Source organism: Pinus tabuliformis, chromosome Q (genome assembly GCF_031772625.1).
Source record: "Pinus tabuliformis cultivar Carrire ecotype Pingquan chromosome Q, CPIR1, whole genome shotgun sequence".
Taxonomy (NCBI): domain Eukaryota; kingdom Viridiplantae; phylum Streptophyta; class Pinopsida; order Pinales; family Pinaceae; genus Pinus; species Pinus tabuliformis.
Window position 1 is genome coordinate 795,397,497 of NC_142296.1, and position 27,241 is coordinate 795,424,737.

The 27,241-nt window shown below is 36.6% G+C and overlaps 1 protein-coding gene across 1 annotated transcript; it reads right to left on the reverse strand.

The window, feature by feature from the left end:
- Window positions 1-16,455: 16,455 nt before the first annotated feature.
- On the reverse strand, window positions 16,456-19,693 carry LOC149221872 (chromatin modification-related protein EAF1 A-like). The gene is made up of 6 exons (XM_089387505.1): window positions 19,042-19,693; window positions 18,878-18,932; window positions 18,684-18,780; window positions 17,106-18,536; window positions 16,839-16,961; window positions 16,456-16,686 (listed from the first exon to the last, which is right to left on the reverse strand). Exons 4-6 carry the CDS (start codon window positions 17,184-17,186, stop codon window positions 16,456-16,458), a joined length of 435 nt encoding a protein of 144 aa, XP_089243631.1. The 5' UTR covers window positions 17,187-18,536; window positions 18,684-18,780; window positions 18,878-18,932; window positions 19,042-19,693.
- Between the last annotated feature and the right edge of the window lie 7,548 nt (window positions 19,694-27,241).

The window sequence follows — 27,241 nt, forward strand, 5'->3', positions numbered from 1 at the left end:
GCAGGAGTGGGGAGTGCATTTGTACGATGTTCCAAAGACTTGGAGATGATACCCATGTTTGACTGGATATTATTTAACTTTTCTGTGTGTGTATCTTGGGTTCCCAATGTCTCAATATAACCAGTATGCATCTTTTTTATATGTTCTTTACTTTCTAAAACATCTCTAGCTATATCATCAATATTCTGAAGCATACAAACTATTTGGTAGTTTGTATAATTATGCAGCTTTTCATTTTCGTTCTGATCTGGATCAGAAGTTGCTCTTATAGATAACCATTGGAAATCTGCTTTCTTTGTTCCATTGCTAAATGTCCTCCTAGAATTTCCAGATTCTAAATACCTTTCTGGTATTTTTGCAGTGACTTCTGACTGAGCTCTAGGAAGTGAGAAACTTTTAATATCAAGTATAAAGACTTCAGATCTAGAGGAATCTTCAGTCTGGAATGTAGAAGATGAAGATGGAACACAGAACTGACAATCATCAGGTTTATGAGAGGTAGACTTTCTATGATCCTCTCTTGGAGCAGAATGTCTTGATGATAAACTTCTGGGAACAGAGGGTATATGTGGATTCCTACCACCCAAAACTGTAGATCTAGGGAAGGATGACATAGATCTAGTAAGTGAAGGAGTGGTAAATTTAAGACCAGAGGATCCGTCAGGATGTTGGATGAGAGACAATTTCGGAGGAACTTTAGATGTTTGCAGTTGAGGATATTTCTATGAAAGTGGAATATAAGTACTATTCCATTCATCTGGAAGAGTACATTCTGCAAAACCAATCTGTAGGGGAGCAGTGTTACCAAGTCCAACAATAACACCTTCTTTTAAGGCTCTACCAGTTAACTTTGGGTTGAGAGGAGGCATGGAGGTAGAGACAAATCTCAGGCATATAGAAGCATGGCGCTGAGCAATCTGTGACTGTGGGGCAACATTAAAACCATAAAACTGAATATAAGCGTTCAAGAATTCATTGATATAAGGGTCTGTCAGTGAAACTAGCCCAGATCTATTTTAACTCCAGACCTACCAAGCACCGAGAGGGATCAAATCTCTTTTGCAAACTTATTTTTAGTGTGGAAAGAGATTTGTTCCCTCTGGGTGCTTGGATATAGGGTGGATTAATTATTAATATTTACCCATTATAACTATTTTTTTAATAATTTTATGTAATTTGACCCAATCAAAATGTTTTAATTAATAGTTATAATATTTTTTTAATCATATTTTATGTTTATTTTTATTTTTATTTTTATCTAATTTGACCGAGTCAAAATGTTTACATAATACAACATAACCTTACAACATCTCTTCCATACTAGGCCAAAGAGCGCCTCTCGATGTAACCAACCTAGATCCATCTTAACTCTGGACCTACCAAGCGTTGAGAGGGATCAAATATCTTTTCACTCTAAAAGAAGTTTGTATGAGATTTGATTCTTGTTATGAAACCAACTCACAAAAAGATAGAAAAGATATATTAACGACTTAAAAATCAGCCTCTTCGAGGGGGCAACCTCCTTTACATTACACAAATGAACAATTCTTGGATGATACAAATGAAAAGATCTCCTTTCTATATATAGGAGTCTAAGGGGTCCCAATACAATGAGAGCCTACATAATAATAATATTGTAGAGGCACCACAATAACAATAGCGGAATTCTATGGGGCATAATAATACAATAAGGGGGTTGCACTAATAACAATAAGAGGTTACATTAGTAGTGTAGGGACCTAACATGCCCCTCTCCTTCAAAAAGTGTTGTCCTCAATGCTTGAGTAGTTATGGATGCTTCTGTATAAAATTATCATCCTCCCATGTGGAATCTTCAGCGGGTAAGTTCTTCCACTTGATGAGATACTCTAAAATTGATCGATTTCGTAGCTGTTGATTTCTTGTTTTTGTGACTGCTTCCAGTTCCAATATGATTTTTCCTTCCTCATCAAGTTCTGGCAATATTGTTTGAACTGGGATCTTCTCACCTATAACCTTCTTTAAGCATGAAACATGGAAAATTGGGTGCACTCGGGAAGATGTAGGAAGCTCCAATTTGTATGCCATAGTACCAATATTTTGTAACACCTTGTACGAACCATAATACTTTGGTGATAATTTATTATCCTTCTTAGCTTGCTTGAGGGACATTTGTTTGTATGGTTGTAGTCGTAGAAATACCCAGTCACCTACATCAAAACTTATTTCATTGCGATGTTGATATGTCTGTTGTTTCATTCTATTTTGCACCAAAGTGAGGTTATCCTTTAAGAGTTTGAGAACTTGTTTTTGATGCTCGATGTGATCTTCCACTGCTTGAACCTTAGAATTTTCTTTTAAAGATGATGTGATGGACGGTGGATGATATCCATAAAGTGCCATAAATGGGGTCATTTTTGCTGCAATATGGAAGGAAGTGTTATACCACCATTCAGCCAGAGGCAACCACTTGACCCATTGTGTCTATTTATCAGATACAAAGCAACGAAGATATCCTTCCAAACATGTGTTCACTATCTCAGTTTTCCCATCAGATTGAGGATGATAAGATGAACTATGAGCTAACTGAGTACCCAGATATTCCACCTCTTGTACTCCAAAGAAACATTGCAACTTTTTGCATATAATTGTTTCTCCTCCAATAGTTTGAGCACCCTTTCAACATGTTGAACATGATTCTTCCAAGACTTGTTGTAGATTAATATATCATCAAAAAATACTAACACAAATTTTCTAAAGAAGGGTTTGAAAATGGAATTCATCAAACCTTGAAACGTAGAAGGTGCATTGGTAAGGCCAAAAGGCATGACACATGCGCCATGATCCATCCTTCTTGTGTACCAATACCACTGGAGTAGAGAAATACTTTGACTAAGTTGAATTATACCAACCTCTAGCATTTCTGCAACCATACGTTCAATTTAACTTTTTTGGGCATATGGATATCTGTAAGGCCTGATGTTTGGGGGAACACTTCCTGGAATCAAATGAATAGCATGATCATGATCACGAATATGTGGGAAGCCTTTGAGAGTCTCAAATACCTTGGAATGATTGTCCAAAACATTTTGGAGTTCTAGAGAAATAGATGATTTCGATGTGGGAACCTCTAGTGAACATAATTGTGCAATTACACCTCATTGTTCTTTCTTTAGAAGCTTTGTCATGATGTTAGAGCTGATTATCTTTCCCGGTTTCCCTTCGATACCCATTAATTCAACTTCCTTTCCTTCTAGATAAAAAAAATAAAAATAATAATAATAATAATCAAGAAAAATTCTTGAAAATTAAAAGATATCGTGCCCAAAGATTGTAGCCATTGGACTACTAGTACAACATTTGCATCAGTTATTGGAATGGAAAGCATTGGACTATTCAAGACATATTCTCCCATGGATATCTTGATATTATGACACTTTCCAGAGCAATTTATGGTTCCTCCATTTCCAACCATTACTTGACACTCAGGCGGTGGATATAGGAAGCAATTCAATTCCTTGGTTATCTTACAATGAATAAAATTATGGGTACTACTCGAATCAATCAACACTATTACCTTTTTCTTCTTGATATTCCCTTCTATCTTGAGAGTTTGAGGAGTGGTAATTCCTATCAATGCATTACAAGATATGGTCAGATTCATTTCTTCTTTCTCTAGGATTGGTTCTTGGTGTATATCCTCTTCTTTTGACGTTTCTTGTTCCTTTTCTTCCTCCTCTTCCCCATCTATGTAAACTACTTTCTTCTCAACACACTCATGACCTTTAGTGTATTTTCTATCATAATTGTAACAAAGCCCTTTTTCTCTTTTTCTTCCAATTGTTGTGGTGTCAAACTTGTAGGTGGTGAAAGGCTAGGAGAAACAATAATTCCATCTTTATAGTTGTGAGTGGTATGCTTCCTTGTTGCCATAATTTTGCTTTCCATTTTCCTTGCCAACCTGAATGCCTTCTCTAATGAATCAAGTTCCCAAAGGCGAACCTCATGTTAGATGTTATCATTTAAAGTCCCTATGAACACATCAATCCTACGCTCCTCTCGAATATCTTTTACCTTTATATTCAATTTTTGGAAGTCCTCAGTGTGCTCCGTCATTGAACCCTTTTGTTTGAGATTTATCAATTGGCTGAAAAAGGTGTTTCTCTTTGTATCCTCATAATGTGCTATCATTTCTTCCGTAAAAATTGGCCAAGTAACTATTTGTTTACGAGAGCAAAGCCATCGATACCATACAAACTGATTTGGTTCCAAATATAAAGTTGCAATGCATACCTTTTGTGTGTTTTTCACATTACGGAGATCAAAATATTGCTCCATCTGTAGAATCCATGTTACAGGATCCTTGCCATCAAACTTCCTCATATCGATCTTTGGAACATGGTGGGTCTTCAATCCAACGTTAGAGTCTATGAAATCATTATTAACATTTACTTTTTTCTCATCATGAATTTCCTTTACTGCCCTTTCACCATTAGTAAACATTTATTGTAGCAACTTTGTCGAATCTATCTTCAAATCTTCCATTTTGTCTTCCATCTTAGTTTCCACGTCTTTCTTTAAACCATCCATCTTAGCTTCCATGTCATTCATCTTAGATTCCATGCCTTTCTTTAAACCATTCCATGTCATCCATCTTATCTTCCAAGAAAGAGTTATTCCCAATCTCCCAAGATGAACATATTATACACTTTTTCAGTAGAGCGAACTTGTACGAAGTGCCACATGTCACTCTTTCAACCTTCCGACCTGAAAACGATCCAAAGAAAACTACAGTCTGTCCTCTTTCTGTCACTTCTTACGAAATTTCAATCTGATACTCAGAGAGAAAGTTATGATTATTTTCCCAAGGTCACCTATTTGGGATGTAATTCCGGAGTTCGAAAAAACCCTAACTTCCTTAGATCATATCTTTAAAAATATAGCGAGACAATATCTGAAATTAGGACCCAAGGATCATCGAGATTTCAAATCAAATGGGTTTTTTTAAGCCTTTGAAATGTCACCAAAAAAAAAAAACCCCACTTGATCTGAAATCTCGATGATCCACGATTACTTGTTTTGAGCAGCGTAACCCTAGAATCCAAAGCTCTGATACCAAATGTTATGAAACCAACTCACAAAAATATAGAAAAGATAGATCAATGACTTAAAAGCCAGCCTCTTCGAGGGGTAACCTCCTATAAATTACACAAATGAACAATTCTTAGATGATACAAATGTCAGGGCCTCCTTTCTATATATAAGAGTCTAAGGGGTCCCAATAAAATCAGAGCCTACATAACAATAATATTGTAGGGGCACCACAATAACAATAGTGGGCTTATATGGGGCATAATAATAATAACATGGGGATTGTATGGGCACAATAATACAATAAGGGGGTTGCACTAATAACAATAAGGGGTTACACTAGTAGCATAGGACCTAACAATTCCTCTCAGTGCTTGGTAAATTGTAACATACCTACTAACCAAAACAATTTATTTTTTTTTATCTTTCTCGACAAGGCAATTTAATGAATTTCCGCACTTAACTTCTAACCAAAAGATTTCATTTTAATATTTAGCATATGGTTTGACTATGGGGTTTCATTTTACTACAATGACTTTGGTTCACTTGCTTTTACTGTCTGCACACTCATTCAACTAAAGAATTAATTTTCACCTAACTATAATCTACCCCACCCAAGTTGTTGTGGTAGGATTTTGGGAAACTTCGAGAGTGTGTGTGTTAACCCTACACCTTACGGTCCTTGCCTTGAGATGTGGGTTACATGAAAGACCCTGGATTGATCTCGCACTACCAATGGGGGAGATCCATCCAAGGAGGTTTTTGGTGACCACCCAGTTTGTTGGCTTCACTCTCGGTTCATTTGCATTATTCACTTAAGGGTTTTGGTGTGGGCCGACTTATAGATTAAAATTGTTGTTTAGGTAAAATCTTACAATTCACATGTCTCCTCCCTTTCCTTCAGTCAATAGTATGATGGGTCTATTCGGGATTTTCTAGCTGAACCATAATTTTTATAAATTTCATGCCATGCCTCACAGTTCTTGTGACACCGCTACGACATGCGTTGAAAATGATATGACCGGTAAGGGTTTGCTACAGATTGGCGAGTAAATGAGGTCTTCTACTGGTCGATATTTTCTTTTTTCTCAAAGGAATTTTGACAACACTGGCTTACTCTGCTCAGACAAAGCCCTTCATCACAGAGGTAGGTATTCTTTGTTATGCTTCAACTCAGTGTATTTATGCAATGTTTACTGGATAAACCCTCATTGTTGCATCTCATGGCATTATGTTTGCTTGTCTACAGGTAATCAGTCCATGACCATGTTCTGTGAACAATGTGATGATGGCTTCAACGCCCCATTTGCTGAGAACGATTCCAGGTACATTGGTTCTCTTACAAGGGTGGGGGGGTTCCATCAGTGATGATAGTCGCATTTGAGCATATAGGGGAAGGATTAGGGTTTATATTCAATCGCCACTCATAATTTAATTAAAAATGGGTCCAAGAATGGACTTGACAGTTGTGCTTTTGACTGTCTGAATATGGCATTTTGCTTTCAACTATTAGACTTTCTCGTCCATGGTTTTTCCCCTTTGATGCGGTTGGCGTTCGCACCTGATAATTTACTGTGTTGGATTTTACGTCGTAGGCGCAGTTGATGATATTCTCTTAACTTATTTGATTCACTATTTAATTTATACAGTGTCTATGCCATTTTGGGTTTTATATGAATCTCGTATGTTTATTATATTCAGTTCCCTGTATGGCTTCAGGGAATTTCCATAATCAAATTTCAGGGTATTAGGATTTGGAATTGGAAATAATGTTATGGGCCAAAGACTCTCCTTCTTGTGATTAATTACTTTCCTTGCTTGTTCAACAAAGAATGTGTGGCCCCTGTAGTTTCAGTTTAAATATTTACATGTGACACAATATTAGACCCTGGTTCTACTTTTGGCTTCATAGTAGGAACATCTTCAAATTAATTTATAACTCAGAACACTAGGAGTTAAACAATACTTCTATTTGACTGAAGGTAGTTATTTGGTTTCAATACTCAGAAAGATCTATATTTCAAAAATGATACTGCAATAGTTTTTATTTTATTTTATTTAGTACAGGGTTTACTCTACCCAAATTTTATATACTGGTTACATTAAATTATAAGGACTCGGAACTAGCCTACTGCTAGATTAGTTGACTTCACATCTGATTTTGTTTATTCCACGCAACACCCCCTCAAGCCCAGTTTTACTGTCTTTTTTATTAGTTACATAGAATTTAAGGCATTATATGTATACTCCTGTAGTTCATTAACTCACAACAAACAACAAAATACAGTACATACAATGTTATGCAAGAAAACATAATGGCTAAATTCCTTTATTTATATTTACACAAACAGATTCTTCGATAGTTTCACAATTACTTATCTTTCCTTTTTGTGAGCCTACGAGTTACCAAGATGAGAAATGATCCTCCCAACCGCGAGGTCAGTCATCTCACTGCACCTTTTCCCCGAGCCAATTATCCCTAGGCAGTTTCAGAATCAATATTCTACAATTTCTTTTAAGCTATCTGGTCACTACCAAACTTAGCAATAGATTCACAGTCTGAGCCACAGCTCCAGAACAAACTCTACTGGCCAACCAACTTTTTGAGTCATCTCTACCTCTGTACTTTCTTTCCTCCTCCTCGCCTCAGGTTCATCATACCCTCTTGGCCCTTTCTTTTGGAGGTTTTTGTTTCCCGAAGGGATCTGAGTAGATAACTACTCATAACTGTCCAACTGCCTGGGGTATGCTTACTCTAGCATTTCTCTTCAACCATAGTTAACAAAAGAAATAACCATGTTATATTATAAATAAAATCAACACATGTTTCTTTTTATGAATATTATCCTTGTCTTTAGCCATACTGGCTGATAACTTCCGAACCAAATTATTTAACTACAGTACCTTAGTAGGTCACATCCAAAATTACCAGGGGTCATCACATCTTCTCCCCCTTGATTGGAACATTGTCCTCGGTGTTCATTCTCCTTAGAACAGGTCTGGGTAAGCTTCTTGCATGACTTGTTCATCCTCCCAGGTAGCCTCTTCCGAGCTAAAGTGTTGCCATTGCACCTTAACCTGGGGGATAACTCGTCTTTGCAATATTGTTTCTCTCCGATCGAGAATATGCAGGGGTTCGACCATGAACTCCCCGTCCGTTTCGACCTGCATCCAACACATTTAGAATCAGATCTAAAATTTATATGACTATCAAAAGTCAAAATAACAATATTTTCAATCTTTATTGCTTCTACCTGAACATCTTGCCATTGAATTATGTGGCTAGGATCATGTATATATTTTTTAAGTAAGGAGACATGAAATACGTTATGAACACGAATGTGCCCAGGTAAAGCTAGCTGATAAGCTACTGGACCGACTCGTGCAATTATCTGAAAAGGACCACAAAACCGTGGAGCCAATTTAGAACAACCACTCCACCTTAAAGTGCTTCTTTTGGGTTTCACTCTTAAGTATACATGGTCTCCCACCTGAAACTCTCAATATGATCTTTTCCAGTCAGCGTAATTCTTTTGTCGATCTTGAGCGGCCTTCAGGTTAGATCGTACTCTTTTCATAGTAGTTTCCATATCTTTAAGCATATTGGGTCCCAACATAAATTTATCCTTTGGGTTGTTCCAGTTAACTGGTATCCGACACTTTCTTCCATACAATACTTCAAATGGACTCATTTTCAATGATGCATGGTAAGCATTATTGTATGCAAATTCTACTAGGTGTATGTATTCTTCCCATTTTGTGGGTTGTTGCATTACATACATCTTAAGCATATCCTCCAACACTTGATTCACGTGCTCATTCCGTCCATTTGTTTGCAAACGGTAAGCAATACTGAATTGTACCTGAGTTCCTAGGCCAGTGAACAATGCCTTCCAAAAAGCAGAGGTGAACTTTACATCCCGGTCTGAGATGACCATTTTAGGAATTCCATGTAACCTGAAAATCTCCCTCATGTAAATGTCAACTATTTGCACAACTTTATAAGTTGACTAGACTAGAATAAAATGAGCAACCTTGCTCAATTTATCCACTACTACCATTATGGAGTCATTCTGTCTCTTTGATTTTGGCAGTCCAGTAATAAAGTCCAAAGTCACAATTTCCCATTTCCACTCAAGAATGGGTAAAGGGTGAAGCAAACCAGTTGGATGTTGATGTTCAACTTTCACCTGCTGACACTCTAAGCATTGTGCTAGATATTGGGTTGTTTTTGATTTCATACCTGACCAAAAATAATCTTTTCTTAATGTTGTAATTAATTTTTGATAACCGAGGTGTGCAGCGTATGGTTTTCTATGATATTCATCTAGAATAAATCTTTTTACAGTTTGTTGATTGGTATATAAATGTGATTTCTATACAACAACATGTCTTCACTATTGACATCATACCCTAGATATTTTTCAGAACTGTTGTTCTATTTTGCTTGCTTCCATAAAAATTGGTATTCTGGGTCTTTCAAGGCAGCCTCTTTGATATGATTTGAAAAATCAAATTTAATTTTGCTAAGAGAAATCTCATAAATGCAATTTAATCTTCGACTCAAGGCATCAACAACTTAGTTCTCCTTACCTTTCAAATGTTTAATTTCGAAATCAAATTCTCTTAGGAATGCAATCCACTGTTCTTGTCAAGCATTTAAGTTTGGTTGATGGAAAAAGTTTGTAAGACTGCTATGATGTGTCATAAGAACAAACTTCTTCCCCAATAAATAATGTCGCCACATTTTCACTGCGTGAATAATTGCGATAAGCTCTAAATCATAAGATGAATAGTGTTGTTCATGGTATTTCAATTTCTGTGACTCATATTCCACCACTCGACCTTCTTGCATGAGCACACCCCCAATTCTCGTTTGGCATGCATCAATACACACTAAAAATTCCTTGCTAGGATCAATTATTCTTAAAACTAGTGCGGTAGTTAACAAATGTCTCAACTGATCGAAACTTTGTTGGCACTCCTCAGTCCAATTAAAAATTTCCCCTTTCTCTGTAATGAGGTCAGAGGGTAGGCTACCTTCGAAAATCCTCTTATAAAACGACGATAATATCCAGCCAATCCTAGAAAGGACATGTGTCAGCCACATTTTTGGGAATGGGCCATTCCATGATGGATTTAATTTTTTTTTTCCGGGTCCACTGCTATGCCATCTTGTGTGATAATATGCCCTAAATACTATATCTCTTCTTTGTAAAAATCACATTTACTATATTTTGCGTACAATTGGTGTTCCCTTAGGATCTGTAACACGATCCACAAATGTTGGTGATGTTCCTCTAAACTTTTAGAGTAAATCAATATATTGTCAATAAAAATTAACACAAATTTATCGAGATATGGATGAAATATTCCATTCATCAAACTCATGAAGGTCACTAGGGCATCGGTTAGCCCAAAGGGCAGAACTACAAATTCATAGTGCCCATAACGGGTACTGAATGTAGTCTTGCCTATATCTTCTTCTTTTATTCAGATTTGATGATACCCCAATCTGAGATCAATCTTCGAAAATATCTTAGCGCCCTTGACTTGATCGAATAGATCGTCAATTCTAGGCAATGGATACTTATTTTTAATAGTTAGTTTATTTAACTGTCGGTAATCGATGCATAGTCTTAGGGTGCCATCTTTTTTTCTAACAAACAACATTGGGGCTCCCCATGGTGACACACTAGGGCATATGTAATTTTTATCCAACAACTCTTGGAGCTGTATTTTTAATTCTGTAAGCTCAGGTACACTCATCCTATAGGGAGCCTTTGAAACTGGGGCTTCTCCGGGTACTAATTCTATGGTGAAGTCAATGTCTCTTTTAGGTGGCAACCCCGGTATTTCCTTAGGAAATACATCTACAAATTCTTGGATTATCAACATATTCTTCAATTCAGTAGTCACTTTATCAGTTTTAGTGTAGCCAACTTGTACTGCATAGATACGACAACATTTTCGCAAACACTTCCCCAGCTAGGAGGCAGTAATGGGTCTCAATTGCACTGACCTCTTAATGCCCTGTAATTCTCTTCTAGCACCTCCTTCATCCAAATAACTGACAATCTTCTCCTTACAATTTACTAAATACCAGTGAGCTTCCACCCAGTCCATTCCTATTAGAATATCATAAGAGCCTAAAGGAAAAATATTTAAATTCACCTTAATGATTTGATTCACTATTTCATTGGAACAATCTTCCACCTTAGCTCCCACCCACTGTTTGGCACCTGTGGTGAGTTGAACTAGCCAGGGGCTTTTAAATTTCTTGGTTTGTAACTGACATAGTTCTACTACTCTAGGACTTATGTAACTTAGACTGGCACCAAGATCTATCAAAATCGAGACATTATGTTTAAACATTTTACCTTCTATTTCAATCATGCTGGGTTGATACTCTACTTGCCAGTCCTCCAAAGCTGCATTGATCTTTGGTATTGTCCTTGCTATATCACCCACCGTTGATGCCTCCTGCAGATTTTCCATTGGTTCCAGTCTCCCACGATGTGGACAATTTTTTATGTAATGTGGTTCTCCACAACCCTAACATCGTAAGGGTGGCCTTTGTCCTTGTTCACCTTCAGCTTTGCTGGATGGATTCCCTGGTCTGGTCTCATTCGAGAATCAAGTTTTCTGTTGTTCTCTTTCCATATGTTTCCCTTGCTGTCCTTTAAAAGTATTTTTGGGATTACCTGTTCGATTATTTCTGTTATTTTGTGCAGTCCTTGGCCCTTTTTTCACTGTCCAACTCTTATTATTGTCCTTTTTTCTGCATTTGTTGATAATAGATTCGTGCCTTCCGCACATCATCCATAGTTTTAGGGTATTCGAACTCAAGTTGCTCTTTTATGTGTGTTGGCAAACTGCTGATAAACCGTTGCACTTTAGCTTTTTCTTCTCTTAAATATGGTACATACCGTAATAAGGCAGTAAATTTGGACACATACTCATCCATGGTCAATTGTCCTAGTCGTAACTCATGAAACTCTTTATCTTTATCGTCATAAAATCATTCTGTCAAATATTTATTCTGGAAATGTTTTTGAAATGCGTCCCAGGTAATTGATTGTTCATCAACAACATGTATTGCCTTCACTTCCTCCCACCACAATGTCACCTTTCCTCGTAACTGATAAACAACTAACAGGCCTTCAAGTTTTCATCATAATCATAGATCTGGAAGTATTTTGTTATGTTTATTAACCAAGATTCAACAGCTTCCTCGCTTTCACCATCGTAACTTGGGGGTTGAATTTTTTTAAATTCTCCTTGTAACTCAACCTTCCGTCTCTTTACCTTTTTACGTTCATCACTGTCAGAGGTCTCCTTAGACTCTTTATCTTGTGTTTTCTGATTACCTCTAGATTCCTGGGTCTGACTTCCTTCTGGCATAGAGTCCTCTCTTCTTCGGTGAGATTCAACTCGATTTCCATTATCAGAACTTGGTTTTGAATTTCGATGATTTTGCTTATCTGTCAAGCTTTTGATGATACGTTCCTGTTCACGTACAAGTCGTTCATTTTCTGCTCGAAGAGTCGCCATTTCTGCTTGAAGTTGTTGGATTGTTTCCATCATTGCAACAACTTTGTTACATGATTCACTTTCGAGTTGAACCCATAACTTAGGGTTAGTTCCTTCTACCGATATTGATTCACGCTCTGCACTGGGCCTCGCTAAGGGTGTAGAGGTGAGTCCACTTCTCCTCCTCATGATAATTTATCTTCTTCTCCCTCTCTGTGAACACACACAAGGCAGATTTTTGTAACATCCAATTAGGCCCTCAGTGTGGAACCTTTGCTCTGATACCACCTGTAACATACATACTAAGCAAAACATGTTTTTTTATTTGTCCCGAAAAAGGTAATTTAATGAAATTACACACTTAACTTCTAACCAAAAGATTTCATTTTAATATTCAGCATATGGTTCGACTATGGGGTTTCATTTTACTACAATGAATATGGTTCACCTGCTTTTACTGTCCGCACACTCATTTAGTTGAAGAAATACTTTTCACCTAACTATAATTTACCCCACCCAAGTTGTTGTGGTAGGATTTTGGGAAACTTCAAGAGTGTGCATGTTAACCCTACACCTTGTGGTCCTTGGCTTGAGATGTGGGCTACATCAACGACCCTCGATTGATCCCGCGCTACTGACAAAGGAGATCCATCTAAGGAGGTTTTTGGTAACCACCCAGTATGTCGGCTTCAGTCTCAGTTCATTTGCATTGTTCATTGGAGGGGTTTTGGTGCGGGACAACAAACAATAAAGCACAATACATACAATGTTCTACAAGAAAACATAATGGCTAAATTCCTTTATTTATATTTACACAAGCATATTCTTCGAGAGTTTCACAATTACTTATATGTCCTTTCTATGAGCCTACGAGTTACCAGGATGAGCAATGCTCCTCCCAACCTCGAGATCAGTCGTCTCACTGCACCTTTCTCCCGAGCCAGCTGTCCCCAGGAAGTTTTAGAATCAATGTTTTACAATTTCTTTTAAGCTATCTGGTCACTACCAAACTTAACAATATATTCAAAGTCTGAGCCACAGCTCCAAAACAAACTCTATTAGCCAACCAACTTTTTGAGTCATCTCTACCTCTGTACTTTCTTTCCTCCCCCTCGCCTCAGGTTCATGATACCTGCTTGGCCCTTTCTTTTGGAGGTTTTTGTTTCCCGAAGGAATATGAGTAGATAACTACTCATAATTGTCCAACTGCCTGGGGTATGCTTACTCTAGCATTGCTCTTCAACCATAGTTAACAAAAGAAATAACTAGGTTATATTATTAAATAAAATCAACACATGTTTCTTTTTACGAATATTATCCTTGTCTTTAGCCATACTCGATAACTTACCAACCAAATTATTTAACTACAGTGCTGGTCACATCCAAAATTACCGGGGGTCATCACATAAATATAGAGTTAAGATGGATCTAAGCTGGTTTAATTATTTATAATTGATCATGATAATTATTAATTTTATTTAACTTTTATTTTTAATTTTGTGTAATTTGACCTAGTCAAAATGTTTTAATTAATAATTATAATTATTATTTTTATTTTTATTTTTATATTTTATTTATTTATGAGAGAATACTTCCCGTAAATCACATCTCAATTTTTGTTGTCGACACGTTTAATTGAGATGTGATTTACCGGAAGTATTCTCTCATGAAATTTTATTTATTTTTTAATTGTATTTTACATTTATTTTTTTTATTATCTAATTTGACCGAGTCAAAATGTTTATATGACATAACTTAACATAATGTTATGTTATGTCATGTTGGGTTTGAGAGAAGGTTGGGTTGGAGGCGCAATAATTACCTTTTTCATATTTACTTAATATAATTATAAAACTATCATACAAATTATCAAATAACAAATGGCATTGTGTGAATACATGTTTATCTTTCACTTTTATCTAATAAAATTATGAAATTACGATGCAAATTATCAAATAACAAATAACATTATATGAATAAGATTATCAAATAATAAATGGCATTATGTGAATATAAGTTTATCTTTTCACATTTATCTAATAAAATTATAAAATTACCATGCAAATTATCAAATAACAAATAACATTATATAAATAAGTGTTAAAAAAATGAATAATTATACTAAAACTATTAATTTTAAACATACAAAAGAATAAATTAATTTATAAATTGAATTTGAAATAGAAAAAAATGATACCAATCCGCATATATCAATTACATTTTTTGTGAATTAAATTATCTTAAGTGGTTGAAAATATAAAATGGAATTCTTCTCACCCAATTTCAATTTCTAAAAATAATACAATAAATATTAATAACATAACTAGCATTTGCACCACATGTTGCAAAAGAAAAGCCATAAGGCAATGGCATAAGAAATAATTGCATGGAAGAAAAAGTGAAAATTTTATGCAATTTTGTTTTTTTATTGGTTTTTATTTTTTTATCATATGTTATGTTTTAGGGGGGCTTGGGATTTAAGGTTTGCTTCATGAGTCTATTTAATGTAGAACTTCATTTCTCTGTATGTATGTATATATGTATATGCTAATGCTCTTCTTATAAGGTAAAAGGTGAACCAAATATATCATACATTTTCTCCAGTTATTATAGAGCTCCTGAGCTTATATTTGGAGCCATTGAGTATACTTCTGCTATTGATATCTGGTCCATGGGTTGTGTCTTGGTTGAGCTACTTCTTGGTCAAGTAAGTGGGTTTGCAGCTTCAGAGTACAGTCTTACCTCTGCATATCATGCATGAATACCGAATTTGCCGTTTGTAATATTCTCAATGACATCATTCTTACATATACTTGAGGAAATTTTACCAAATTTGTACCAAAAGACAGTGTAGCATGCTGATCATTCTCACTATGCAGAAATCCTGCAATCGTGTTTCTGTATTATATCAAGTAAGGTATTCTAGGCACACACAGATTTCTGATTTTCCTTTCTCTTTACAGGCTCTCTTAAGCTCCCACTGGGATCAGATTTCATCCCCAGCTATCACTACCCAGTCTGTGGGGTGGCCCAAAAGGTCTTTTGATCATTAGTGTGAAAGCTACATACAGTTTGACAAAGATACGTAGATTACTATTATCAAACTTTGGGAATTTGGGATTTTATTTTTTATGCCGTTGGAAAATATCAAGGCTAAACAGTAAGGTTTCTTTGTGAATGTTCAGTAATATGGTTAAACTATTAATAGTCATACTTCAAAAAATCACTTCTGAACAGTCCAAGTAGTGACCTACTAAATCAGGAATAAAAGGCCCAATTCAACTTCAATTCAACATCAATGCATGAATAACTACGTTGTTGCAGTAAGTTATATAAGCCCAATTGTAAACGAATTATTTTCCTTGTATGCGTTATGCATAGAGCAATGCTTATTTCTCATAAATGTCCAACGCTGTTGCAGTAAGTTATGTAAGCCCAATTGTAAATGAATTATTTTCCTTGTATGCATTATGAATAGAGCAATGCTTATTTCTCAGAATGTCCAGTGAAAGTTTTGGTAGCATTAAAAACTCAATATTTTTAAATCTATGATTAGATGAAAAAGTTCATATTAGGTGTCACCATCAATTAAAAAAATATATATATATGATTTATGCCTGCCCCTTCATATTTAATTAAGAAATTATAAAAACAACATTTACTTCTCTACCCTACTTCATTTCCCTTTCATAGCTTTCATTGAAGAAAAGCTAATAGAAAAAAAATTGTGAATGGCATAAAAGTTCAGTCAAGTTTGCAATCTTGATTTCCTTTTCATACATTTAGATCGAACAAAAGCTGGATAAAATAATTGATAAAACTTTAGTCATATATGTGATCCTGCACTAAAGTTCAGTGAATAATGCAATCTAGAACACAGTTATCACCATTTGGTTCCTTTTGTGACACCAGTGGAAGTGTCTCCACTTCATGCCAAAACTTCATGACAACTGCTGCAATTGCATGAGCATTTTTTCTTTGTTTCTGGTAGAGGTCCTTTGTCCAAAAAAAGTCTCCATGACCTGTCCCTTGAGCTACCCAACGACTTAATTGAGCAGCTACAGAGGTATTCCAAAGCCTTTCCTGCATAGAACAAAGGCAGACATATAAAGTAATACAGCACAAACATAAATAATGTTGTTATTTACACAATACTGTGAAGGTATTTACATTTGGCTATAAACAAAGTCAAAAAATCAATACAGAAAGCAAAAAATCATTGCCACTGCATGAACCTGCATGAAATCATTAGCCATCCAAGACGTTTCCTCAAGGACAAAATCCCAATGAGATTTCCTTCGTGGAGGCTCCAGAAAAGGTTTTGAATTAGCAGATTCTGTGCTCTTTCTCAGTCTAGCCTGCATGTCAAGCAAATTTGCCATTAAAACAATATTTCATGGCGTAGCTAACAATGCTGAGATAGAGTAGTCTCCTATAGAATGAATATATTAAATATCTATTAAAAAGTTTAAAAGCATTTAACCATAAACCGCTATACTTACTTTGATCAATTTGGCCTCTTCCAAAATGATGTCTTCATGTGCTCTTTTCGCTGCAGCCGATAAGTTTGAATTCTTCTCCATTTCCAAAGGAATAGCAACTCATGGGTATTTACTACTCACAATACCAGATAAGATGGTAACTTTTGATTGTGGAAGCATAGATATTTTTTGGGAACTAGATATGCCACCCGCTTGACTCTCAACCTCCTTTTCTAGTACAAAAGAGGAATTTTCTTCCTTTAACATCCTGAATATTTTTGATCTTCGGTACTAGCGGGTAATACTTCTTCAGTATTTATCTTAACATATCAGTGACCCCTAAAAGTTTATCTTCATACATAGAATTGGCTCTGCTCCTCGTGTGAAAATCCTTATAATTTGATGAAGATTTTTCCTTTATATTGTCCAAACTTGTACTTTCTGGTAACCTCTCAGACATTGAATGTTTCTCACAGGCACATTCATTAAAGTCACGTTTCTCATGTGTATGAGATGAATTAGTTCCTGATATGTTCAGTTTGCCAACATCAACTGCAGTTGTGGATGAACGATGTTGATTATTTTCCTATTCAACATGTACATTTTTCTCATCTTCAATTATGCAACCAGCATACCTCCTATTCAGACTTGGTTCCAATACAACAACATTCTGGACAAATTTATCTGTACCCACTTTATCATTTTCTTGGCATGAAGTTTGATATGTCTCTTCACTAACCACCATTGATGTTGTAGCATTTCTTGGAACTGCGTCCTGAGCCACATTGACCTCTTTAGGATGCTGATGGCTTTGGATATTGTCAGAACTTATATCAGCCTTAATGCCAATATGATTTCCTTCATTGTGGATATATTGTAGCATCCCTATGAGTGTCCTGCCTCTGTAACCCACCCAAATTAGTTCCCGAATGGTTTTCATGCATAAGTGCTTCTCGCATTCCATTCTTATTGAAGGGCGTGGAATTTGAAATGGTTGATGAAATATTACAATTTTTGTCTGCATGTATCTCAACCTTTGTATCTTTGACTTCTCCAAGGCCTTTTAAACCAGTGGGAAAATTTGGAGTCCTATCACTAATAATAACTTCAACATTATCCTTTATTGAGGAGTGTCCAGTATAACGATTTGATTTATGCCTATTTCTTCTTGCATATAGCCATTAACTCCCATGCGTACACCCCCTTAGTATTTTGATTCTTTTACATGTGTTTGAATCCGACTTCCATCCAGCTATGATGTCTGCCTTCCTGTTCAACATGTACTTCGCATCACAACATGACGTGATTCTTTCAACATCCACGACTTCTGTGTCACCAGCAAAATTGCCTGTTGTGTTTAATTCGCTGCCAAGAAAAGTCCCAGGTCTTCTATTGCTTTCGGCAAAATCTCCAATTGGTAAGGCATTCAAAGAAAAGCTACCTTTTGATTCACTGCAAAGTATCATTGAATGGTTTATTGGCTACCATAAGAGTTTATGTAACTAAGTATTGGTTGTGCTCCATCAAAAAAGCAGAGATTTTGCAAATTCGTAGAGGCAATAAAAACAAAACTGAGCAAGTGATAAGCCTGAAGAAAACCTTGTTATGTACCACTCAGCTAGTGGATCCGTTGGTGATGGAGACAGAAAAATAATAGAGTTCGTCTCTCCAAATTTGAAATCCGAAAAATTTCCTCCTTGAAAAGAATAAAACAAGATGTAAGCTACAACAAAGCAAATAACTCTCACTAAGCATGGACTGTAAATTCAAAGGAAATGAATAAGAGATGAGACCTTCTCCAGGAATTCCATTTCCCGCCTCCGTTCTTCATGAACAAAAAATTCCTACCTGATTTCATGGTAATCATTTCTCTAGTGGATCAGTGAAGAGAACAACACCGTAAAAAAAAGAAGCTTTAGGACTATAAAAAATGGTATACAAACAAAATCACTGCTACCTGAGCTCTGCTTGACTCATGTATCTCAACCTCTGTATCTTTGACTTCTCCAAGGCCCTTTAAACCAGTGGGAAAATTTGGAGATCTATCACCAATAATAACTTTAACATTATCCTTTATTGATGAGTGTCCAGTATAATGACTTGATTTATGCCTGTTTCTTCTTGCATATAGCCTTTAACTCCCATGCGTACACCCCCTGAGTCTTTTGATTCTTTTACATGTGTTTGAATCTGACTTCCATCCAGCTGTGATGTCTGCCCTTCCTGTGCAACATGTCCTTTCCCAGCACAACATGATGTGATTCTTTCAGCATCCACGACTTTTGTATCACCAACAAAATTCCCTGTTGTGTTTAATTCCATGGCCCAACTAAACAAATGAAAAGGGTAGTCTTACATGTGTTTAGTTCCTTTTATGATGGAGGGAAACCCACTTTGAGATCACACAGTTTCTCTCACAAACAAAGGAAACATGTGTTAAGCCCTTTTGATATTGGAAGGAAATCAACTCAGGAAGTCAAACACCTTCCCTTACACATACACTCAGGAGCATTCAGGTCTAATATGTATACCTCAATGTTGGAAAGAATATCATTCTTCCAAATCCTTTCCTGCATAGAACAAAGGCAGACAGATAGTAATATATCACAAACATAAATAATGTTGTTATTTACACAATACTATGAAGGTATTTACATTTGGCTATAAACAAAGTCAAAAAATCAATACAAAAACTAGAAAAGCATTGCCACAGCATGAACCAGCATGAAATCATTAGCCATCCAACACATTTCCTCGAGGACAAAATCTGAATGAGATTTCCTTCGTGGAGGCTACAAAAAAGGTTTTGAATTGACAAATTTTGTGTTCTTTCTCAGTCTAGCCTGCATGTCAAGCAAATTTGGCATTAAAACAATATTTCACAGGATAGCTAACAATGCTGAGATAGAGTAGTCTCCTTTCGGCAGAATCTCCAATTGGTGAGGCATTCAAAGAAAAGCTACCTTTTGCTTCACTGCAAATTATCATTGAATCGTTCATTAACTACCATAAGAGTCTATATAACTAAGTAATGGTTGTGTTCCATCACAAAAGCAGAGATTTTGCAAATTCGTAGAGGCAATAAAAACAAAACTGAGCAGGTGATAAGCCTAAAGAAGAGCTTGTTATGTACTGCTCAGCCATTGGAACAGTTGGTGATGGAGACAGAAAACCAACAGAAGTCGTCTCTCCAAATTTGAAATCCAAGGGTTTTTCTCCCTGAAAGAAATAAAACAATATGTAAGTAACAACAAAGCAAATAAACCTCACTAAGCATGGCCTGTAAATTCAAGCGAAATGAATAAGAGATGAGACCACCTCCAAGAATTCCAGTTCCCTTCCTCGTTCTTCACGAACAACAAACTCCTGCCTAATTTCATGGTAATCATTTCTCTAGTGGATCAGTGAAGAGAATAACATAGTAAAAAAGAAGCTTTGGGACTATAAAAAATGGTATACAAATGAAATCACTGCTACCTGAGCTCTGCTTGAGTCATGTATCTCAACCTCTGTATCTTTGACTTCCAAGGCCCTTTAAACCAGTGGGCAAGTTTGGAGATCTATCACCAATAATAACTTTAACATTATCCTTTATTGACGAGTGTCCAGTATAACGACTTGCCGCCCCTCATTGCCAGGCTATGTTGAAGCTGTGTGGTGGGGGTCAGCAGACACAGAACTCGATCCTGTGACCTCTGTGTGCTTTGTTGGCTTGCATCTCTCCACAAAGAAGAAAACCAATCACAAAAAAAGAATAACCCTAAAAACAGAAAACAAGCAAGAAACCTTGGAAACAAAAGGAAAAAGCAAGAAACCCTGGAAACAAAGGGAAAAGATGTCTCAGGTTCAACAAATAACTTTGCGATAAGTGGTTTTGTCTTCCTCGACAATCCAACTAGCTTTTGTACACAGGAAACCGATGTAGAGAAAAACTACCAAAGCATACGCGGCCCTCCTGCATCCTCCTGCAGCAAAGGCATTTGCCTCCGCCCTCGCCCTCCTCTACAAGCCCTCGCCCTGTGCTGCAGCAAACGCGGCTATCCGCATGCATGACGGACCGAGTAGATTGACAAGATGGGTATGGTTTAATTAATGTTTTAATTAACTAATTACTTTAACAGTTTTTAAATGTATTTTTAATTAAATTGGACGACATATTATTGTTCAATCGTCTAACAATGGATCCGACAGTTAAGATTAAGACAGAAAGGCATTTGGGGGAGTTCATTTAAGAGGGAAACGCCTTACGGGGTAATTGAGAAAATATAAAAGAAACATTTATTTCTCTACCTTAGTTCATTTTCCTTTCATGCATTTCATTGAAGAAAAGCTAATAGAAAAAAAAAATGTGAATTACATAAAAGTTCAATCAAGTTTTCAATCTTGATTTCCTTTTCATACATTTAGATTGAACAAAAGCTGGATAAAATAATTGATAAAACTTTAGTCAAATATGCGATCCTGCACTAAAGTAAAGTGAATAATGCAATCCAAAACACAGTTATCACCATTTGGTTCCTTTTGTGACACCAGTGGACTACTACCCTGCTGCAAAGGAGACATCACCCCTGCATGAGAGTGTCTCCACTTCATGCCAAAACTTCATGACAGTAGCTGCAATTGCATGAGAATTTTTGTTTGCTTCTGGTACAGGTCCTTTGTCCAAAAAAAGTCTCCATGACCTGTCTCTTGAGCTACCCAACGACTTATTTGAGCAGCTGCAACCGTCTTCCAAATCCTTTCCTACATAGAACAAAGGCAGACAGATAGTAATATATCACAAACATAAATAATGTTGTTATTACACAATACTGTGAAGGTATTTACATTTGGCTATAAACAAAGTCAAAAAATCAATACAAAAGCTAGAAAAGCATTGCCATTGCATGAACCAGCATGAAATCATTAGCCATCCAACACATTTCCTCGAGGACAAAATTTGAATGAGATTTCCTTCGTGAAGGCTAAAAAAAAGGTTTTGAATTAGCAAATTTTGTGTTCTTCCTCAGTCTAGCCTGCATGTCAAGCAAATTTGGCATTAAAACAATATTTCACAACATAGCTAACAATGCTGAGATATAGTAGTCTCCCTTTGGCAGAATCTCCAATTGATGAGACATTCAAAGAAAAGCTACCTTTTTATCACCATTTGGTTCCTTTTGTGACACCAGTGGACTACTACCCTGCTGCAAAGGAGACATCGCCCCTGCATGAGAGTGTCTCCACTTCATGCCAAAACTTCATGACAGCAGCTGCAATTGCATGAGAATTTTTTGTTTGCTTCTAGTACAGGTCCTTTGTCCAAAAAAAGTCTCCATGACCTGTCTCTTGAGCTACCCAACGGCTTATTTGAGCAGCTGCAACCGTCTTCCAAATCCTTTCCTGCATAGAACAAAGGCAGACAGATAGTAATATATCACAAACATAAATAATGTTGTTATTTACACAATACTGTGAAGGTATTTACATTTGGCTATAAACAAAGTCAAAAAATCAATACAGAAACCAGAAAAGCATTGCCACTGCATGAACCAGCATGAAATCATTAGCCATCCAACACATTTCCTCGAGGACAAAATCTGAATGAGATTTCCTTCTTGGAGGCTACAGAAAAGGTTTTGAATTAGCAAATTTTGTGTTCTTCCTCAGTCTAGCCTGCATGTCAAGCAAATTTGGCATTAAAACAATATTTCACAGCATAGCTAACAATGTTGAGATAGAGTAGTCTCCTTTCGGCAAAATCTCCAATTGGTGAGGCATTCAAAGAAAAGCTACCTTTTTATCACCATTTGGTTCCTTTTGTGACACCAGTGGACTACTACCCTGTTGCAAAGGAGACATCACCCCTGCATGAGAGTGTCTCCACTTCATGCCAAAACTTCATGACAGCAGTTGCAATTGCATGAGAATTTTTTGCTTGCTTCTGGTACAGGTCCTTTGTCCATAAAAGTCTCCATGACCTGTCTCTTGAGCTACCCAACGACTTACTTGAGCAGCTGCAACCGTCTTCCAAATCCTTTCCTGCATAAAAACAAAACTGAGCAGGTGATAAGCCTGAAGAAAACCTTGTTATGTACTACTCAGCCAGTGGATCCATTGGTGATGGAGATATAAAACCAATAGAGTGTGTCTCTCCAAATTTGAAATCCGAAAAATTTCCTCCTTGAAAAGAATAAAACAAGATGTAAGCTACAGCAAAGCATATAACCCTCACTAAGCATGGACTGTAAATTCAAGGGAATGAATAAAAGATGAGACCTTCTCCAGGAATTCCAGTTCCCGCCTTCGTTCTTCACGAACAAAAAAGTCCTACCTGATTTCATGGTAATCATTTCTCTAGTGGATCAGTGAAGAGAACAACACCGTAAAAAAAAAAACTTTGGGACTATAAAAAATGGTATACAAACAAAATCAATGCTACCTGAGCTTTGCTTGACTCATGTATCTTTGACTTCTCCAAGGCCCTTTAAACCAGTGGGCAAATTTGGAGATCTATCATCAATAATAACTTTAACATTATCCTTTATTGACGAGTGTCCAGTATAATGACTTGATTTATGCCTATTTCTTCTTGCATATAGCTTTTAACTCCCATGCGTACACCCCCTGAGTCTTTTGATTCTTTTACATGTGTTTGAATCTGACTTCCATCCAGCTGTAATGTCTGCCCTTCCTGTGCAACATGTCCTTTCCCATCACAACATGATGTGATTCTTTCAGCATCCACGACTTCTGTATCACCAACAAAATTGCCTGTTGTGTTTAATTCCCTGGCCCAACTAAACAAATGAAAAGGGTAGTCTTACATGTGTTTAGTTCTTTTTATGATGGAGAGAAACCCACTTTGAGATCACACAACTTCTCTCACACACAAAGGAAACATGTGTTAAGCCCTTTTGATAATGGAAGGAAATCAACTCAAGAAGTCAAACACCTTCCCTTACACATACACTCAGGAGCATTCAGGTCTAATATGTATACCTCAATGTTGGAAAGAATATCACTGATTCAAACAAATCACTGGTGTATTAAATATTGAATCTTAGTTGTCATGCATCTCTAAATTCAATAAACCAAGTTTGATACACCAGTCATCTAGTCTAAGTAGAGATATCCATGGAGCTGCAATATACAAAATCTGGGTTTATATGAGTCCTGTGTTACATATTGATTATCTTAAAATGAAATTCAGGGTTCCTTCAAATTAATCAAAGCATACAGTAAGAGTGCTTACACTTACATTGCTGTTAATATTATATATTGAGTTTTTTGTTAGTTTCTCTAATTGATTTTGTGTTTTGGGGGTGTTGGTCTCTTAATAATATTACCAAAATTGGCTTTGCAGAAAGAGGCTAGACTGCAAGAACTCAAAAGAAGACACAAATGTGTGAGAAAGAAGATGAGATCAGACATCAGCGTGAGAAAGGAGGAAGCAACTAATTTCTTGCTTGGTTTTATTGATATCAAGATAATATCCCGAGTGTTGAAGATGTCCAAGATTAGTAAAGACCATTTACGTTGGTGTCACCATCAATTAAAAAAAATTATAACTGATTTATGTCAGCCCCTTCATATTTAATTAAGAAATTATAAAAGAAACATTTATTTCTCTACCCTAGTTCATTTTCCTTTCATGCATTTCATTGAAGAAAAGCTAATAGAAAAAGAAATTGTGAATTACATAAAAGTTTAGTCAAGTTTGCAATCTTGATTTCCTTTTCATGCAGTTAGATTGAACAAAAGCTGGATAAAATAATTGATAAAACTTTAGTCAAATATGCGATCCTGCACTAAAGTAAAGTGAATAATGCAATCCAGAACACAGTCATCACCATTTGGTTCCTTTTGTGACACCAGTGGACTACTACCCTGCTGCAAAGGAGACATCACCCCTGCATGAGAGTGTCTCCACTTCATGCCAAAACTTCATGACAACAGCTATAATTGCATGAGAATTTTTTGTTTGCTTCTGGTACATGTCCTTTGTCCAAAAAAAGTCTCCATGACCTGTCTCTTGAGCTACCCAACGACTTACTTGAGCAGCTGCAACCGTCTTCCAAATCCTTTCTTGCATAGAACAAAGGCAGACAAATAGTAATATATCACAAACATAAATAATGTTGTTATTTACACAATACTGTGAAGGTATTTACATTTGGCTATAAACAAAGTCAAAAAGTCAATACAGAAACTAGAAAAGCATTGCCACTAAATGAACCAGCATGAAATCATTAGCCATCCAACACATTTCCTTGAGGACAAAATCTGAATGAGATTTCCTTCGCGGAGGCTATAGAAAAGGTTTTGAATTAGCAAATTTTGTGTTCTTCCTCAGTCTAGCCTGCATGTCAAGCAAATTTGGCATTAAAACAATATTTCACAGAATAGCTAACAATGCTGAGATAGAGTAGTCTCCTTTCGGCAGAATCTCCAATTGGTGAGGCATTCAAAGAAAAGCTACCTTTTTATCACCATTTGGTTCCTTTGGTGACACCAGTGGACTACTACCCTGCTGCAAAGGAGACATCACCCCTGCATGAGAGTGTCTCCACTTCATACCAAAACTTCATGACAGCAACTGCAATTGCATGATAATTTTTTGTTTGCTTCTGGTACAGGTCCTTTGTCCAAAAAAAGTCTCCATGACCTGTCTCTTGAGCTACCCAACGACTTACTTGAGCAGTTGCAATTGTCTTCCAAATCCTTTCCTGCATAGAACAAAGGCAGACAGATAGTAATATATCACAAACATAAATAATGTTGTTATTTACACAATACTGTGAAGGTATTTACATTTGGCTATAAACAAAGTCAAAAAATCAATACAGAAACCAGAAAAGCATTGCCACTACATGAACCAACATGAAATCATTAGCCATCCAACACATTTCCTCGAGGACAAAATCTGAAGGATATTTCCTTTGTGGAGGCTACAAAAAAGGTTTTGAATTGAAAAATTTTGTGTTCTTTCTCAGTCTAGCCTGCATGTCAAGCAAATTTGGCATTAAAACAATATTTCACAGCATAGCTAACAATCCTGAGATAGAGTAGTCTCCTTTCGGCAAAATCTCCGATTGGTGAGGCATTCAAAGAAAAGCTACCTTTTGCTTCACTGCAAATTATCATTGAATCGTTCATTGGCTACCATAAGAGTCTATGTAACTAAGTATTGGTTGTGCTCCATCACAAAAGCGGAGATTTTGCAAATTCGTAGAGGCAATAAAAACAAAACTGAGCAGGTGATAAGCCTAAAGAAAAGCTTGTTATGTACTGCTCAGCCATTGGAACCATTGGTGATGGAGACAGAAAACCAATAGAGGTCGTCTCTCCAAATTTGAAATCCAAGGGATTTTCTCCCTGAAAGAAATAAAACAATATGTAAGCTACAACAAAGCAAATAACCCTCGCTATGCATGGCCTGTAAATTCAAGCGAAATGAATAACAGATGAGACCACCTCCAAGAATTCCAGTTCCCTCCCCCGTTCTTCACGAACAATAAACTCCTGCCTGATTTCATGGTAATCATTTCTCTAGTGGATCAGTGAGGAGAATAACACAGTAAAAAAGAAGCTTTGGGACTATAAAAAATGGTATACAAATGAAATCACTGCTACCTGAGCTCTGCTTGAGTCATGTATCTCAACCTCTGTATCTTTGTCTTCTAACGCCCTTTAAATCAATGGGCAAGTTTGGAGATCTATCACCAATAATAACTTTAACATTATCCTTTATTGATGAGTGTCCAGTATAACGACTTGCCGCCCCTCATTGCCAGGCTATGCTGAAGCTGTGTGGTGGGGGTCAGCAGACACGGAACTCGATCCTGTGACCTTTGTGTGCTCTGTTGGCTTGCATCTCTGCACAAAGAAGAAAACCAGTCACAAAAAAAGAATAACCTTAAAAACAGAAAACAAGCAAGAAACCCTCGCAACAGAAGGAAAAAGCAAGAAACCCTTGAAACAAAGGGAAAAGATGTCTCAGGTTCAACAAATAACTTTGCGATAAGTGGTTTTGTCTTCCTCGACAGTCCAACCGGCTTTTGTACACAGGAAACCGATGTAGAGAAAAACTACCAAAGCATACGCGACCCTCCTGCATCCTCCTACAGCAAAGGCATTCGCCTTTGCCTTCGCCCTCCTCTACAAGCCCTCGCCTT